Source organism: Oncorhynchus nerka, linkage group LG10, assembly GCF_034236695.1.
Source record: "Oncorhynchus nerka isolate Pitt River linkage group LG10, Oner_Uvic_2.0, whole genome shotgun sequence".
In the NCBI taxonomy this organism is placed as follows: domain Eukaryota; kingdom Metazoa; phylum Chordata; class Actinopteri; order Salmoniformes; family Salmonidae; genus Oncorhynchus; species Oncorhynchus nerka.
The window spans coordinates 22,309,191-22,327,414 of record NC_088405.1 but is presented as its reverse complement, the minus strand read 5'-3'; the positions used below and the strand labels follow the sequence as shown (position 1 = coordinate 22,327,414).

Sequence of the window (18,224 nt, the reverse complement as noted above, 5' to 3'; positions counted from 1 at the left end):
CCCCTACGTCAATCAAACAGCTACCGCCGCGGGGTCTCCTCTGAGGGGCTACGGAAACCAGTACTATGGCTTTAATGCTGTAATAGTTTCGATATGGTTGGGATACAGACCTGTTAGTCTCTGTTTACAATATAGGAAAAGGAATGCTGTTGATTTCAATTTAAACAGCCAACTAAATATTGTAGCACTAACAATGAGTATGTCGAATATTGGAATATGGCATGAGGAGTCACAGGTTCAAGTCAAGTGAATGTAAAACAATGGAATGTTTAGTTTACATATTTATTATTCATTGTATAAAATAGATAAACAAACTGACAGCATATTGTTATTTGACAACTCAAAATCCTATGACCACCAAGCTGATATCATTGCTGAAATCAACAGAGAATGAGAGTACAGCAACCAGTGCTTGGAGGATGTTGGTGAGTAAATGACAAATGGTAGTTCAGAGAAGTCAGGGTAGATAGACTGTGGATGGAGACTGAACAGTTGGTCCGTGTCTAGGAGGATAAGGGGAGTCAAGACGAGTTGCTGGTTGCTTAGCCATTCCCTGTGCCCATGGTGATGCTCTGTTTCTCACTCAGTGTCTTAACAACTGTTGCTGCTGGAGATTGTAACACTTTCCTTGAAAGCCTCATTCTTCCATCTGTTGGGTCTCGCCCAAAGTATTTAACCTGTTGATAGCATTCCATCAAAGAAAGAATATTAGTCAAGAAGTTAAGCAAATTAAGAAGGTCAGAAGACTGCAATACATACCTGAATCTGCTGTCCAACCTCTAATCCAATAGCACTTGGGTGTTTTATCTGGACAAATTCAACATGTACAATTATTTCACTCTGCCAACAATTTTAGCTGAAACATTGTTTATTAATGGATTACTTTTTAAAATCACACAAATTACAACTTATTGTAAATATAACTGAAAACAAGCCAACACATGCAGCCCTTTCCAAACTGGTAACATCTGTAAAACGTAATACATGTTGAAGTTCCTGTAATCCCTGCATGGTATTCTGGGACTAGACTCTTACCCGTTTATGGTCCAGCTGAGAGTTATGGAGCAGAACAGCACTCATATTGGGATACAGCTTCACCATGACACCAATGTCCCTGTGGAGGAAAGGAGACAGAAGTGCAGCAAGTCATGAAGCTACCTGTTCAGCAATCCAATATTTAAATCAATCAATGGAACAAACATTTTAAAAACTTGACTGCATCACAGATGAAACAGCAGCCCCCAATAACGCAGCAGTGTGTACCTTATTTCCATGATGGTGGCAGTGTAAACAGCACCAAACTCCAGCTGCTGCTCTTGCTGAAAGGAAGAAAAAAAATACATCCTCAGATTCATATCAGTACTGATGTGGGTAAGTACTGCCTTTTTGGAGCATATAGTACAATGATGTTTAACGAGGAGTAAATAAAAATGAGCAATTGTAAGAAATTTGGCAATACAGTGGAATTAGACTAGGTTGGACTCACATCATCTTTGCAGATTTCTGTGATGAACTCCTGGGCTTCATTCATGGCACCAGGAGTAGGTGCAAACACAGAGAAGGTCTCCTCATCCACCTGGCTTATCGTCACACCTATCCAATGACACAAAACAACCACACATACAAAAACCTGTAATTTCCCCATACACCAGGGATCATCAACTAGATTCAGCAGCAGGCAGATTTTTTCTTGAGTCCAAACAGACATAGCATTTGACTAAAACAATGATTTCAAACCTTGCTTACATTTGTATACGATTGCATGCATATATATAATATATATATATATATATATATATATAGTCATTTACAACATTAACAATGTCTACACTGTTTCTGATCAATTTGATGTTATTTTATTGGACACAAAATGTCATTTTCTTTCAAAAACAAGGACATGTCTAACTTTTGAACAGTAGTATATGAACTCAGCAAAAAAACAAACGTCCTGTCACTGTCAACTGTGTTTTTCAACAAACTTAATTAACATGTGCAAATATTTGTATGAACATAAGATTCAACAACTGAGACAAACTGAACAAGTTCCACAGACATGTGACTAACAGAAATTTAATAATGTTTCCCTGAACAAAGGGGGTGTCAAAATCAAAAGTAACAGTCAGTATCTGGTGTGGCCACCATCTGCATTAAGTACTGCAGTGCATCTCCTCCTCATGGACTGCACCAGATTGGCCAGTTCTTGCTGTGAGATGTTACCCTACTATTCCACCAAGACACCTGCAAGTTCCCAGACATTTCTGGGGGGAATGGCCCTAGCCCTCACCCTCCGATCCAACAGGTCCCAGACGTGCTGAATGGGATTGAGATCCAGGCTCTTCGCTGGCCATGGCAGAACACGGACATTCCTGTCTTGCAGGAAATCACGCACAGAACGAGCAGTATGGCTGGTGGCATTGTCATGCTGGAGGGTCACGTCAGGATGAGCCTGCAGGAAGGGTACCACATGGAGGGAGGAGGTCTCCCCTGTAAGTGTTGAGATTGCCAAATAATGACAACTAGTGTTTAAACCATTTATAATGAAGATCTGTTAAGTTATTTAGATTTTTACGAATTATCTTTGAAAGACAGGTTCCTGAAAAAGGGACGTTTCTTTTATATATATAAAAAACACACAGTGTCAAAAGTTTGAACACACGTACACATTCACAGGTTCTTTATGTTGACTATTTTCTACATTGTAGAATAATAGTGAAGACATCAAAACTATGAAATAACACACATGGAATCATGTAGTAACCAAAAAAAAAGTTTTAAACAAATCAAAAATATTTGAGATTCTTCAAAGTAGCCAAGCTTTGCCTTGATGACAGCTTTGCACACTGTTGGCATTCTCTCACTCAGCTTCACCTGAAATACTTTTCCAACGGTCTTGAAGTTCCCACATATGCTAAGCGCTTTTTGGCTGCTTTTCCTTCACTCTGCAGTTCAACTCATCCCAAACCATCTTAATTGGGTTGAGGTCGGGTGATTGTGGAGGCCAGGTCATCTGATGCAGCACTCCACCACTCTCCTTGGTCAAATAGCCCTACCACAGCCTGGAGGTGTGTTTGGTCATTGTCTTGTTGGAAAACAAATGATATTCCCACTAAGTGGAATTATAATGGCGTATCACTGCAGAATGCCGTGTTAGCCATGCTGGTTTAATTGTAGCTTGAATTTTAAATAAAATCACTGACAGTGTCACCAGCAAAGCAGCCCTACACCATAACACTTCCTCCTCCGTGCTTCACATGCAGAGATAAATCCATTCACCTACTCTGTCTCAAAGAACAAAAAAAACTCAAATTTTGACTCATCAGACCAAAGGACGGAGTTTGGTGTCCTTTAGTAGTGGTTTCTTTGCAGCAATTCGACCATGAATACCTGATTCACACAGTCTCCTCTGCACAGTTGATGTTGAGATGTGTTTGTTACTTGAACTCTGTGAAGCATTTATTTGGGCTGCAATCTGAGGCTGGTAAGCCTAATGAATGTATCCTCTGCAGCAGAGGTATCTCTGGGTCTTCCTTTCCTGTAGCGGTCCAGTTAGATCATAGCGCTTGATGGCTTTTGCAACTGCACTTGAAGAAACTTTCAAAGGTCTTGACATTTTCCGCCCTGAGTCTTACGGCTTGGGGGTAAAAGCTGTTAAGAAGCCTTCTGGACCTAGACTTGGTGCTCCCGTACCGCTTGCCGTAGCAGAGATAACAGTCTGACTGGGTGGCTGGAGTCTGACCATTTTTAGGGCCTTCCTCTAACACCATCTGGTATAGAGGTCCTGGATGGCAGGAAGCTTGTCCTCAGTGATGTACTGGGCCGTACACACTACCCTCTGTAGTGCCTTGCGGTCAGGTGCAGCTGTAGAACCTTTTGAGGATTTGAGGACCCATGCAAATCTCCAGGTCTCCTGACCTGGAATAGGCTTTGTTTTGCCCTCTTCATGACAGTCTTCGTGTGTATGGACCATGATAGTTTGTTGGTGATGTGGACACCAAGGAACTTGAAGCTCACAACCTGTTTCACTACAGCCCAGTCGATGAGAATAGGGGCGTGCTCGGTCCTCCTTTTTCTGTAGTCCACAATCATCTCCTTTGCCTTGATCACGTTGAGGGAGATGTTGTTGAAATGGCACCACGTGGCCAGGTCTCTGACCTCCTCCCTATAGGCTGTCTCGCTGTTGTCATCGGCAAACTTGATGGTGGTGTTGGAGTCGTGCCTGGCCATGCAGTCATGAGTGAACAGGGAATACAGGAGGGGAATGAGCACACACCCTTGAGGGGCCCCCGTGTTGAGGATCAGCGTGGCGGATGTGTTGTTCCCTACCCTTACCACCTGGGGCGGCCCATCAGGAAGTCCAGGATCCAGTTGCAGAGGGAGGCGTTTAGTCCCAGGATCCTTAGCTTAGTGATGAGCTTTTAGGGTACTATGGTGTTGAACGCTGAGCTGTAGTCAATGAATAGCACTCACATAAGTGTTCCTTTTGTCCAGGTGGGAAAGGGCAATGTTGAGTGCAATAGAGATTGCATCATCTTTGGATCTGTTAGGGCGGTATGCAAATTGGAGTGGGTCTAGGGTTTCTGGGATAATTGTGTTCATGTGAGCCATGACCAGCCTTTCACGGCATTTCATGGCTACAAACGTGAGTGCTACGGGTCGGTAGTCATGTTACCTTAAGTGTTCTTAGGCACAGGGACTACGGTGGTCTGCTTGAAACATATTGGTATTACATACTCAGTCAGGGACTGGTTGAAAATGTCAGTGAAGATGCTAGCCAGTCAGTGCATGCTCGGAGTACACGTCCTGCTAATCCATCTGGCCCTGCGGCTTTGTGAATGTTGACCTGTTAAGAAGGTCTTACTATGGAGAGCGTGATCACACAGTCATCCGGAACATCTGGTGCTCTCATGCATGTTTCAGTGTTACTTGCCTCGAAGTGAGCATAGAAGTAATTTAGCTCGTCTGGTGTTACTGGGGAGCTTGTGGCTGTGCTTCCCTTTGTAGTCTGTAATAGTTTGCAAGCCCTGCCACATCCAACGAGCGTCAGAGCCGGTGTAGTACGATTCAATCTTAGCCCCTGTATTGACGGTTCATCGGAGGGCATAGCGGGATTTCTTAAAAGCTTCTGGGTTAGAGTCCCGTTCCTTGAAAGCGGCAGCTCTACCCTTTAGCTCAGTACAGATGTTGCATGTAATCCATGGATTCTGGTTGGGGTATGTACAGTGGGGCAAAAAAGTATTTAGTCAGCCACCAATTGTGCAAGTTCTCCCACTTAAAAAGATGAGGCCTGTAATTTTCATCATAGGTACTTCAACTATGACAGACAAAATGAGAAAAAAAATCCAGAAGATCACATTGTAGGATTTTTAATTAATTAATTTGCAAATTATACTGGAAAATAAGTATTTGGTCAATAACAAAAGTTTCTCTCAATACTTTGTTATATACCCTTTGTTGGCAATGACAGAGGTCAAACATTTACTGTAAGTCTTCACAAGGTTTTCACACACTATTGCTGGTATTTTGGCCCATTCCTCCATGCAGATCTCCTCTAGAGCAGTGATGTTTTGGGGCTGTTGCTGGGCAACACGGACATTCAACTCCCTCCAAAGATTTTCTATGGGGTTGAGATCTGGAGACTGGCTAGGCCACTCCAGGACCTTGAAATGCTTCTTACGAAGCCACTCCTTCGTTGCCCGGGCGGTGTGTTTGGGATCATTGCCATGCTGAAAGACCCAGCCACGTTTCATCTTCAATGCCCTTGCTGATGGGAGGTTCTCACTCAAAATCTCACAATACATGTCCCCATTCATTCTTTCCTTTACACGGATCAGTCGTCCTGGTCCCTTTGCAGAAAAACAGCCCCAAAGCATGATGTTTCCACCCCCATGCTTCACAGTAGGTATGGTGTTCTTTGGATGCAACTCAGCATTCTTTGTCCTCCAAACACGACGAGTTGAGTCTGACCATATGACATTCTCCCAATCTTCTTCTGGATCATCCAAATGCTCTCTAGCAAACTTCAGTCGGGCCTGGACATGTACTGGCTTAAGCAAGAGAACACGTCTGGCACTGCAGGATTTGAGTCCCTGGTGGCTTAGTGTGTTACTGATGGTAGGCTTTGTTACTTTGGTCCCAGCTCTCTGCAGGTCATTCACTAAGTTCCCCCGTGTGGTTCTGGGATTTTTGCCCACTGTTCTTGTGATCATTTTGACCCCATGGGGTGAGATCTTGCGTGGAGCCCCAGATCGAGGGAGATTATCAGTGGTCTTGTATGTCTTCCACTTCCTAATAATTGCTCCCACAGTTGATTTCTTCAAACCAAGCTGCTTACCTATTGCAGATTCAGTGTTCCCAGCCTGGTGCAGGTCTACAATTTTGTTTCTGGTGTCCTTTGACTGTTCTTTGGTCTTGGCCATAGTAGAGTTTGGAGTGTGACTGTTTGAGGTTGTGGGCAGGTGTCTTTTATACTGATAACAAGTTCAAACAGGTGCCATTAATACAGGTAACGAGTGGAGGACAGAGGAGCCTCTTAAAGAAGTTACAGGCCTGTGAGAGCCAGAAATCTTGCTTGTTTGTAGGTGACCAAATACTTATTTTCCACCATAATTTGCAAATAAATTCATTAAAAATCCTACAATGTGATTTTCTGGATTTCTTTTCCAAATTTCGTCTGTCATAGTTGAAGTGTACCTATGATGAAAATTACAGGCCTCTCTCATCTTTATAAGTGGGAGAACTTGCACAATTGGTGGCTGACTAAATACTTTTTTGCCCCACTGTACGGTCACTGTGGGGACGATGTCATCGATTCATTTATTTATGAAGCCAGTGATTGAATGTGGTGTACTCCTCAATGCCATCGGAAGAATCACGGAACATATTCCAGTCTGTGCTAGCAAAACAGTTCTGTAGCTTAGCATCTGCTTCATCTGACCACTTTCTTATTGACCAAGTCACTGGTGCTTCCTGTTTTAATTTTTGCTTGTAAGCAGGAATCAGGAGGATAGAATTATAGTCAGATTTGCCAAATGGAGGGCGAGGGATTGCTTTGTACGCATCTGTGTGTGGAGTAAAGGTGCTCTAGAGTTTTTTTCCCCCTCTGGTTACACATTTAACATGCTGGTAGAGATTATGTAGAACAGATTTGAGTTTCCCTGCATTAAAGTCTCCGGCCACAAGGAGTGCTGCCCCTGGATGAGCATTTTCCAGTTTGCTTATGGCCGTATATAGCTCATTGAGTGTACCTGTGAATGTATTTCAAGGCCTACCTTCAAACTCAGTACCTCATTGCTTGTCATCATGGGAAAATTAAATGAAATCAGCTAAGACCTCAGAAAAAGAAATGTAGACCTCCACAAGTCTGGTTAATCCTTGGGAGCAATTTCCAAATGCCGGAAGGTACCACGTTCATCTGTACAAACAATAGTACGCAAGTATAAACACCATGGGACCACGCAACCATCATACCGCTCAGGATGGAGACGCCTTCTGTCTCCTAGAGATTAACGTACTTTGGTGCGAAAAGTGCAAATCAATCCCAGAACAACAGCAAAGATGTGAAAATCTGGAGGAAACAGGTACAAAAGTATCTATATCCAGAGTAAAGCAAGTCCTATATCGACATAACCTGAAAGGCCGCTCAGCAAGGAAGAAGCCACTGCTCCAAAACCGCCATAAAAAAGCCAGACTACGGTTTGCAACTGCGCACGGGTACAAAGATCGATTTTTTTGGAGAAATGTCCTCTGGTCTGATGAAATAAAAATAGAACTGTTTGGCCGTAATGACCATTGTTATGTTAGGAGGAAAAACGGGGAGGCTTACAAGCTGAAGATCACCATCCCAAGCTTGAAGCCCGAGGGTGGCAGCATCATGTTGTGGGGTTTCTTTGCTGCAGGAGGGACTGGTGCACTTCACAAAACAGATGGCATCGTTAGGAAGGAAAATGACGTGGATATATTGAAGCAACATCTCAAGACATCAGTCAGGAAGTTCAAGCTTGGTCGCAAACAGTGGGTCTTCCAAATGGACAATGACCCCAAGCATACTTCCAAAGTTGTGGCAAAATGGCTTAAGGACAAAGTCAAGGTATTGGAGTGGCCATCACAAAGCCCTGACCTCAATCCTACAGAAAATTTGTGGGCACATCTGAAAAGCTTGTGCGAGCAAGGAGGCCGACAAACCTGACTCAGTTACACCAGCTCTGTCAGGAGGAATGGGCCAAAATTCAACCAACTTATTGTGGGAAGCTTGTGGAAGGCAACCCGACACATTTGACACAAGTAAAAAAAATTAAAGGCAATGCTACCAAATACTAATTGACTCGATGTGAACCTCTGACCACTGGGAATGTGATGAAAGAAATAAAAGCTGAAATAAATCATTCGCTCTACTTTTTTGACATTTCACATTCTTAAAATAAAATGGTGATCCTAAATGACCTAAGACAGGGAATCTTTACTAGTATTAAATGTCAGGAATTGTGAAAAACTGAGTTTAAATGTATTTGGCTAAGGTCTATGTAAACTTCCGACTTCAACTGTATATATTATGCGTGGGAATACTTTGCAACAGATTTCCCCCCATACACTATGCACAATACCTATTTTGCCAATTGGCCTGGACCCCTTTTACTGCCGATACGGAGCCCCGCCGATTCATCACGACTGGATTACCGACGTAATCTGCCCGGGGGGGGGGTTTTCAACAGGCTCCTCCGTCACGACGTCCCCTGAATGCTCATCTGCTAGCCGCAGCCCGCTAGCTGTCTAGAGCATATCGGACTGTTAGCTGAAGAGGTCCATCAGCCAATTTCTTGGGCTACTATACCCATTTTTCCAATTGGCCTGGACCCTTTTACTACACGGAGCCCTGCTGATCCATCACAAATGGTCTGCCGACGTAACCGCACAAGGCGGCTACAACAGACGTTCTCCGTCGCAAAGGCCCTCTAAAGCCATTCTGCTAGCCCCAGCCCGCGAGCTGTCTGAATCGCCGTGCCTCCAGTTCGCCCAGCTACTCCCTAATATCAATATGCCTTGTCCATTGCTGTTTTGGTTAGTGATTAGTCTTATTTCACTGTAGAGCCTCCAGCCCTGCTCAATATTCCTTAGCTAACCCATTTGTTCCAACTCCCACACATGCGGTGACCTCACCTGGTTTAAATGGTGTCTCTAGAGACTATACCTCTCTCATCGTCATTCAATGCCTAGGTTTACCTCCACTGTATTGCCTGCCTTGAATCTATTGTACCGCGCCAAGAAACCTGCTCCTTTTACTCTCTGTTCTGAACGTACTAGACGATCAGTTCTTATAGCGTTAGCCGTACCCTTATCCTACTCCTCCTCTGGTGATGTAGAGGTTAATCAAAGCCCTGCAGTGCCTATCTTCACTCCCATTCCCCAGACGCTCTCATTTGTTGACTTCTGTAACCGTAAAAGCCTTGATTTCATGCATGTTAACATTAGAAGCCTCCTCCATAAGTTTGTTTTATTCGCTGCTTTAGCACACCCTGCCAACCCGGATGTGCTAGCCGTTTCTGAATCCTGGCTTAGGAAGGCACCAAAAAAACCTGAAATTTCCATCCCTAACGATAACATTTCCCAACTAGATAAAACTGCCAAAGGAGACAGAGTTGCAATCTCCTGCAGAGTTCTGTCTTACTATCAAAGTCTGTGCCCAAACAACTTCAGCTTCTACTTTTAAAAATCCACCTTTTCAGAAACAAGTCTCTCACCGTTGCCGCTTGCTATAGGCCCCAGCTGTGCCCTGGACACCATATGTGAATTGATTGCCCCCCATCCATCTTCAGAGCTCATGCTGTTAGGTGACCTAAACTGGGACATGCTTAACACCCCAGCCATCCTACAATTTAGGCTTGATGCCCTCAATCTCACAATTTATCAATGAACCTACCAGGTACAACCCCAAATCCATAAACACGGGCACCCTCATAGATATCATCCTAACCAACCTGCCCTCCAAATACACCTCTGCTGTCTTCAACCAGGATCTCAGCGATCACTGCCTCATTGCCTGCTTCCGTAATGGGTCTGCGGTCAAACAACCACCCCTCATCACTGTCTCCCTAAAACACTTCAGCGAGCAGGCCTTTCTAATCGACCTAACCCGGGTATCCTGGAAGGATCTTGACCTCATTCCATCAGTAGAGGATGCCTGGTTATTCTTTTTATTCCTCATCCATCTTAAATAAGAATGCCCCATTCAAAAAAAAAATTGAACCAGGAACAGATATAGCCCTTAGTTCACTCCAGACCTCACTGCCCTTGACCAGCACAAAAACATCCTGTGGCATACTGCATTAGCATCTAATAGCCACCGTGATATGCAACTTTTCAGGGAAGTTGGGAACCAATATACATAGGCAGTTAAGGAAAGCAAAGGCTAGCTTTTGCAAACAGAAATTTGCACCCTGTAGCACAAACTCCAAAAAGTTTTGGGACACTAAAGTCCATGGAGAATAAGACCACCTCCTCCCAGCTGCCCACTGCACTGAGGCTAGGTCACCACCCATAAATCCACGATAATAGAGAATTTCAATAAGCATTTTTCTACAGCTGGCCATGCTTTCCACCTGGCTTCCCCTACCCCAGTCAACAGCCTGCACCCCCCCATAGCAACTTGCCCAAGCCTCCCCCATTTCTACTTCACCCAAATCCAGACCCGACTACCCTTGACCAGCAAAAAAACATCCTGTGGCGTTCTGCATTAGCATTGATTAGCCCCCTTGATATGCAACTTTTCAGGGAAGTTAGGAACCAATATACACAGGAAGTTAGGAAAGCTAAGGCTAGCTTTTGCAAGCAAAAATGTGCATCTGCTATGCTTCATCTTGGCCAGGTCGCAGTTGCAAATGAGAACTTGTTCTCAACTAGCCTACGTGGTTAAATAAAGGTGAGAAAAAAATCCAGATAGCTGATGTTCTGTAAGAGCTGCAAAATATGGACTCCTACAAATCAGCCGGGCTAGACAATCTGGACCCTCTCGTTCTAAAATTATCCGCCGCAATTGTTGCAACCCCTATTTCTAGCCTGTTCAACCTCTCTTTCGTATCATCTGAGATCCCCAAAGATTGGAAAGCTGCCGCGGTCATCCCCCTCTTCAAAGGGGGAGACACTCCAGACCCAAACTGCTACAGACCTATATCTATCCTACCCTGCCTTTTCAAGGTCTTCGAAAGTCAAGTTAAACAGATCACCAACCATTTCAAATCCCACCGTACCTTCTCCACTATGCAATCTGGTTTCAGAGCTGGTCATGGGTGCACCTCAGCCACGCCAAGGTTCTAAACGATATCATAAACGCCATCAATAAGAGACAATACTGTGCAGCTGTATTCATCAACCTGGCCAAGGCTTTCGACTCTGTCAATCACCACATTCTTATTGGCAGACTCAACAGCCTTGGTTTCTCAAATGACTGCCTCGCCTGGTTCACAAACTACTTCTCAGACAGAGTTCAGTGTGTCAAATCGGAGGGCCTGTTGTCCAGACCTCTGGCAGTCTCTATGGGGGTGCCACAGGATTCAATTGTCGGGCCGACTCTTCTCTTTTTCACCTTTATTTAACCAGCTAGGCAAATTGAGAACAAGTTCTCATTTGCAACTGCGACCTGGCCAAGATAAAGCATAGCAGTTCGACACATGCAACAGAGTTACACATGGAATAAACAAACATACAATCAATAATACAGTAGAAATAGCTTTATACAGCATGTGCAAATGAGGTAGGATAAGAGAGGTAAGGCAATAAATAGGCCATGGTGGCGAAGTAATTACAATATAGCAATTAAAAACTGGAGTGGTAGGGTGTGCAGAAGATGAATGTGCAAGTAGAGATACTGGGGTGCAAAGGAGCAAGATAAATAAATAAATACAGTATGGGGATGAGGTAGATTGGATGGGCTATTTACAGATAAGCTATGTACAGGTGCAGTGATCTGTGAGCTGCTCTGACAGCTGGTGCTTAAAGCTAGTGAGGGAGGTAAGAGTCTCCAGCTTCAGAGATTTTTGCAGTTCGTTCCAGTCATTGGCAGCAGTCATTGGCAGCAGAGAACTGGAAGGAGACATCAATGATGTCTCTCTTGCTGCTGATGATTCTCTGATCTACCTCTACACAGACACCATTCTGTAAACTTCTGGCCCTTCTTTGGACACTGTGTTAACTAACCTCCAGACGAGCTTCAGTGCCATTACAACTCTCCTTCCGTGGCCTCCAACTGCTCTTAAATGCAAGTAAAACTAACTGCCAATGACTGGAACGAATGACAAAATCACTGAAACTGGAGTCTTATATCTCCCTCACTAACTTTAAGCACCAGCTGTCAGAGCAGCTCCCAGATCATTGCACCTGTACATAGCCCATCTGTAAATAGCCCATCCAACTACCTCATCCCCATACTGTTATTTATTTTTTGCTCCTTTGCACCCCAGTATCTCTACTTGCACATTCATCTTCATCTATCACTCCAGTGTTTAATTGCTAAATTGTAATTATTTCGCCACTATGACCTATTTATTGCCTTACCTCCCTTATCTTACCTCATCTGCACACACTGTATATAGACTTTTTCTATTGTACTATTGACTGTATGTTTGTTTATTCCATGTGTAACTCTGTGTTGTTGTTTGTGTCGCACTGCTTTGCTTTATTTTGGCTAGGTCGCAGTTGTAAATGAGAACTTGTTCTCAACTAGCATACCTGGTTAAATAAAAGGTGGAGGGAAAAAAACACTTTGGAACAGGGAACCCAGCCATACACTATGCAGCGATGAAGAGAGCTAATGTGTTGGGGTAAATGTTACCTGTTTGAGCTTGTAGTCTGCGGAGGTTATAGCCCCCTGGCCCAACAAAGCGTGCTCGTCTGGAGACTGGGACTCTGACATTTTCTACAACAGACAGGAAACATACCTTGAAAGCAAAATACATAAATAATGGGAATGAAAAAGGACTAGCAACCAAGAGTCTTACCGACAACCGGACCATTCTCCTTTCTGTTAGCCCTGGGCTTGGCAATGGTATTGTTCATGATGCCCAAAATCTCCCTCTTGGCAACTGTAAGGATATAAAATGAGGGTGGTGACTTCGACATTTATCTCTCTAGAGAATGAATAGATAGCTATTTATGGGGCATGTCTTTCATGTCACCTGTGGCTTGCTGAATAGCCTCCATTACAAGTTTCAGAGGTAAGCCTGGAATCTTCACATCAGCCTAGGAGGAAGCATACATTATAGCAAAAAGAAACACAGTCAACAAAATACGACAGCAGAGAGAAACCAATGGATGTTCAGCTACAGTACCTGTAAGGCATTGATACCCTTATTTGTTCCAGCCAGTTTGAAGTCCATGTCTCCTAGGTAATCCTCGATTCCCTGTTGTGACAGAAAACACATAAAACAGATCTTATGATTATAGTACATGTGGTATTCCATAGAAAATGTAGTTCGCTTTAGGAATTGTGAGAAAAATACTAGTAATATTGAGTACCAGAATATCAGTCAGTATTCGGTAGTCCTGGATTTCCGATGGCTTCTCTGGGTTTGCCTTGGAGATGAGTCCAATAGCTACACCTGCCACAGCTGATGTAATAGGCACACCTGGAACACAGAAGTGCTATGTTTCACTGTAAATGAAAGAATCAGCAACAAAAATGTAAAAAAAAAGTTAAGTATTGTACCAGCATCCATCAAAGCCAAACTCCCTCCACATGCTGACGCCATCGACGAGGAACCTGAGAGAACGAGAGTGCGCTCACCATACAATCATTGAAATGACTAAGATTTGGCAACTAAGCTTATAATAAGAAGTGGTCTAAAAAAAAAAAATAGAAGCAAAATGGAGGTCATCCACAGAACTCACCATTAGACTCCAAAACCTCAGAGGTGATTCTAATAGTGAAGGGGAAGTCTTTTGGGATGACAGGTCTCAAAGACTTCTCCGCCAGTGCCCCTGTCAACATAGAAACAGAATATTATTTAAATAGTCACATGAACATAGGCATGCCACCCACACACTACCCATGGGCATATTTTAATCCATACCAACATACTAACCATGACCAAGCTCTCTTCTGTTCATTCCACTCATCTTTCCAATCTCATTGGTTGCGTAAGGAGGAAACTGAAACAGAAAAAGATCATTTCAGCCCATGCAGATTTTGTTCTGCAATACCAAACCAATAAGCAAATCCTACTGGAATCCTTATTATTTACATATTGTGATACTCACCTCATAGTGAAGCATGAAATTCTTGTCTTTGACTCCACTGTTAAAAGAGAGCAACTCGTTTCAGCTAACATATACACACACACACACTTGCATTCAAAAGGACTGTAATTAATAATGTATAAGTTTACCTTAATGCTGTAGTAATGATGTCTGTTTTAATACTGGACTCCAAGGAGTCAAATGTTACAGAGCACAGAACCTAGACAGAAAAGGCTTTACTAACTAGGCTAGATACAATGATAAACAACCCAAAACAAGTCAGACTCTGCAAATATATTTCTCCTCTCTTCAACTTTCCAATGTCCCCAAAATGAATAGCACGCCTACACTGAGCACTTTTTTATAATGCCAGATCCCTACCTGTGTCTGTCCCCTCTGGAAAAGTGCAGACCCATGAAGGGGCTTAAAAACGTCTGCCTCACAGGAAATATTTCTTAATGAAGTCAGGTTTCTTCCATCACACCTTTAAAACAAGGACATTATTAATGACATTAATGACACTTTTCTAAATACTACTGAGATATGCATTATCTTTACCTCCTATATTCATTCAAAACCAGATTGCGGAAGACCTCTTTAGACACCATGTTGAAGGATTCCATCACCTCATAAGGTTCTGCATGAGGATATTTCTCTACAGAAAACAGACATACTGTATGTAGGCGGTTAGACAGTAAACGAACACACACAAGACCTTGGATGTTGCAAAAATCTTGTAACAACATTTATTTGTGTCCCCCTGTTGCAGGATAACTTTCCTGCAATTCAGGAAATGTAAAACTTTGTGTATTTGAGGTTTAAAAATGCTTCTGAAGTTTGTCATTTCCACTTTGAAATTAGACTCGACTTTCCCTCATGAAAAATGTATCAACACCTACAAAAATGTCCATTAGTTATTATTCACATTTCCTGTTTCTGCAGGATTATTTTCCTGCTGTAGCAAACCGTCTCAAATTAAGATCCTACATCTGTATATAGCAGTGATACATACCTTTTATTTGTTCCTCTGTTTCTAGTCGCACTTTGTTAATGGCGTCATCTCTGGAAATCTGAAACACAATAAGTTACTAATTTTATTGAATGAAAAAGTACCACCAAAACACAATAGCAAAAACAACTAGACATAAATACTTACCTTGTCATGAGTGAAGTCTGTGAAAACAGCATAGACCTTTTCAGAGGCAAATCTGAAAGCAAAACCGTGTGCTTTCATGTAACCATAAAAAAAAAACGTAAGAAATATGGGAAATATCAAGTCAGAAAGAAATATGTCTTACTGTTGTGTGTGGTCAATATATCAAGTCAGAAAGAAATATGTTTTACTGTCGTGTGTGCTCAATATATCAAGTCAGAAAGAAATATGTCTTACTGTCGTGTGTGCTCAATCATTTCCTCGGGCGCAGAAAATATTTTGGGAGGGGTGCGCTTGGTCACTTTCGCTTCTCTGGCCATCTGCTGAATAGCCAATATGATCTGCTGTGTGTGCTTCACGCCAACCTTGACTGCATGACAGAAGTCCTGCTGCAACACATTCTCAGCAGATGCCTCGATCATCACTAAGACAAAAAATATGTTTAATTTTTTTCAGTGTGGTAGAGAGGATCCTGTAGGGAAAAAGGGATGTCTGATATAGCTGGACTACAGTACTAACCCACTTGGCTGAGAGGTGCTCCAGCCACTATCAGATTGATAGTGCTGGAAGCCATTTGCTTTCGTGTTGGGTTCACCAGGAACTCGCCATCCACCAGGCCAATGCGCACTGCACCTAAAACATCCACGAAACACAAACCATATAGTAAAAGCCTCATACAGGCGAAGAAAAAGGGCAAAGATCTATAAGAGATACTAACCAATGGGCCCATTCCAGGGAATGTCAGAAAGGGTAAGGGCAGCAGAGGCTGTAGGGAAGTTAAATAGTTCATGTTATCACTGGATGTCAAACAAAGATCATGTGAATGTTTCTACAAGGAAATCAATCTCTCCTCACCTCCATTGATAGCCAGTACATCTGGATCATTAACACCATCAACTGCCAACAGGTTACACAGAACCTGAAAATATACACCGCAGGACTAAAATCAAGAGCATAACTTGTAATAACAGTGTAAACAAGGTACAAATCTATTGTTCTGCCCCTGAACAGGCAGTTAACCCACTGTTCCTAGGCCGTCATTGAAAATAAGAATTTGTTCTTAACTGACTTGCCTAGTTAAATAAAGGTAAAATAAATAAATAAAAACATATCAGTAATGAACCTACATAAGTACAACAATAACTACAAATACTGACTCACCTGAGTGTCATAGAAATAACCAGCAGGAAAAAGGGGTCTGATTGCCCTGTCTGAGGTGAGACAATAAAGAGATACAGTTAAGTCTGCTAATGGCATTTGCACTAAATCTAATATAGAACTGGAGTAAGAGTTAAGGCATAGGAGTTAGAATCATCTTCTCACCTATTAGCCTACTAGTCAGAATCTCATTTTCAGTGGTGCCCAACTCCCGCCGCAAGTGGTTAGTGGGGATTCTACCAGCAGCAGCTGCTTTCTGTCTGTAGTCCACCTGTCAAATCAAAAACACACCGTTCTAGCCAAGGGATCTGAATCACTCCAAGGGACCTAAAACCACTATGTTATAGCCTACTACACTAAAGAGATTATCACACACAATGAACCATCCCACATGGAAGACAAAAAGCAGTGTTTAAATATGTTTGAAGTGCATTGAAAAAAATGATATGACCCCACTTACAATAAAAATTAAGTATTAACTTACCACTAGTGGCATAAATTGGGAGGGGGACGGTTTTGTTTTGCTGACAGCTGTCACCATCACTGTTGTATTACCAAGCTGTAAAATGAGGTGGAATTCATCCAAGTAACTGGTCTGAGCATCTTGTGCATATTCACTTACAAACTCTCAAAAAATGCTTAGGATTTATACCTGCACAACAGCTGACCCATCTGCAAATCTGGCAAGTTTCCCTGTTGAGATCTCAAGTTTTCTTCAAAAGAGGGGAAATCAGAACACATCTGAAGTTAGAGTGAATTGATGGGAGTCAATTAACCATTCATAACTGCAACGCAGATTTAGGAGGATTCGGACAAATATTCTATACATATTCCGTCTTATAAATATATCTGACTCAGACTATGCACACCATTGCGTTGAATAATGCACTTGAAGCGTTGGCCCACAGGCTTGACCGGTTGTCACTGTGTAACGTTATGTAAGTAGCTAAGTCAGACGTATACTTACTTCTCACCCAAGTTCACACCCACTTTTTGTATCGTTCCATGGCTGTTCCAGACACTTTGGTGGCACAACCGCACATTTAGTCTGGCCAGCGTGGGCCCAAGCCTCAGTAAATGTTTCATATTCAAGTACAAACTACCATAAGAAATACTTTTCAATTGAACATGAAGCCTTTACACAATTTTACTGCCATGACAGTTCATCACATGCACGGAAGTACGTCACAAATAAATAGTGTCCTGTGATTGGACAAAAGACGTTCCACCATATCTGATTGGACATTATTTGTGCATCTCCAAAACAAGGCGTTGCAACTGGGAGGACAATCCGTGACTTGCAGATAGAGCGCACCGGGGGTCATAGGATCTGAGCAAGCGAATCCGAGAGAAAGGGCGCGCATGTTTGAAATGGAAAAGCGTCGCGGTTGCTATTGATGAAGAAGAACATCATGATGAACTAGCTGATTTACAAGTGGGATGCACGGGATGCGCTACATCCCGTGGGATTCGTGCTGATTGTACGGAGACAACCGGTTAAATGTGACAACCGGTTAAATGGCGTCCCTTGACGCAAGAACAAGATGTATGTCAGGAGAAGTGCAGTATTATCACAAGGAGAGCCAAACTTGGAATATGAAGGAGGAATTGAGGGGGAAAAGAGAGGCAGAGGAGGTCTAAGAAAGAGAGGGAGGAAGAGGGTGAGCTTGAGTTGGTTAAAAGTAGCAGG

At 42.9% G+C, this 18,224-nt stretch overlaps 1 protein-coding gene across 2 annotated transcripts; it reads right to left on the bottom strand.

Moving 5' to 3' along the window:
• Window positions 1–268: 268 nt before the first annotated feature.
• On the bottom strand, window positions 269–17,734 carry LOC115135022 (polyribonucleotide nucleotidyltransferase 1, mitochondrial). 2 transcript variants are annotated; one of them, XM_029669203.2, is made up of 28 exons: window positions 17,502–17,732; window positions 17,187–17,247; window positions 17,019–17,093; window positions 16,700–16,805; window positions 16,538–16,587; window positions 16,232–16,295; window positions 16,095–16,142; window positions 15,896–16,009; window positions 15,614–15,800; window positions 15,380–15,431; window positions 15,236–15,293; window positions 14,782–14,878; window positions 14,605–14,707; window positions 14,373–14,443; window positions 14,245–14,281; window positions 14,070–14,136; window positions 13,876–13,965; window positions 13,694–13,747; window positions 13,504–13,613; window positions 13,317–13,388; window positions 13,164–13,227; window positions 12,987–13,070; window positions 12,821–12,904; window positions 1,487–1,593; window positions 1,264–1,319; window positions 1,036–1,114; window positions 760–807; window positions 269–677 (listed from the first exon to the last, which is right to left on the bottom strand). In XM_029669203.2, exons 1-28 carry the CDS (start codon window positions 17,618–17,620, stop codon window positions 543–545), a joined length of 2,292 nt encoding a protein of 763 aa, XP_029525063.2. In that variant the 5' UTR covers window positions 17,621–17,732; the 3' UTR covers window positions 269–542. The 2 variants fall into 2 exon arrangements, with proteins under 2 accessions (XP_029525063.2, XP_029525065.2); XM_029669205.2 differs by lacking the exons at window positions 269–677; window positions 760–807; window positions 1,036–1,114; window positions 1,264–1,319; window positions 1,487–1,593 and adding an exon at window positions 2,354–2,446 and having other exon boundaries at window positions 17,502–17,734.
• Between the last annotated feature and the right edge of the window lie 490 nt (window positions 17,735–18,224).

Bases quoted from the DNA above. Each gene is read 5' to 3' on its own strand.
- LOC115135022 (XM_029669203.2), bottom strand. From the start codon at position 17,620: ATGAAACATTTACTGAGGCTTGGGCCCACGCTGGCCAGACTAAATGTG. The intron at 13,389-13,503 runs GTACTCAATATT...CTGTCACAACAG, and splicing joins GAATACTGACTGATATTCTG to GGAATCGAGGATTACCTAGG. The intron at 808-1,035 runs GTAAGAGTCTAG...GAATTTGTCCAG, and splicing joins CTCAGCTGGACCATAAACGG to ATAAAACACCCAAGTGCTAT.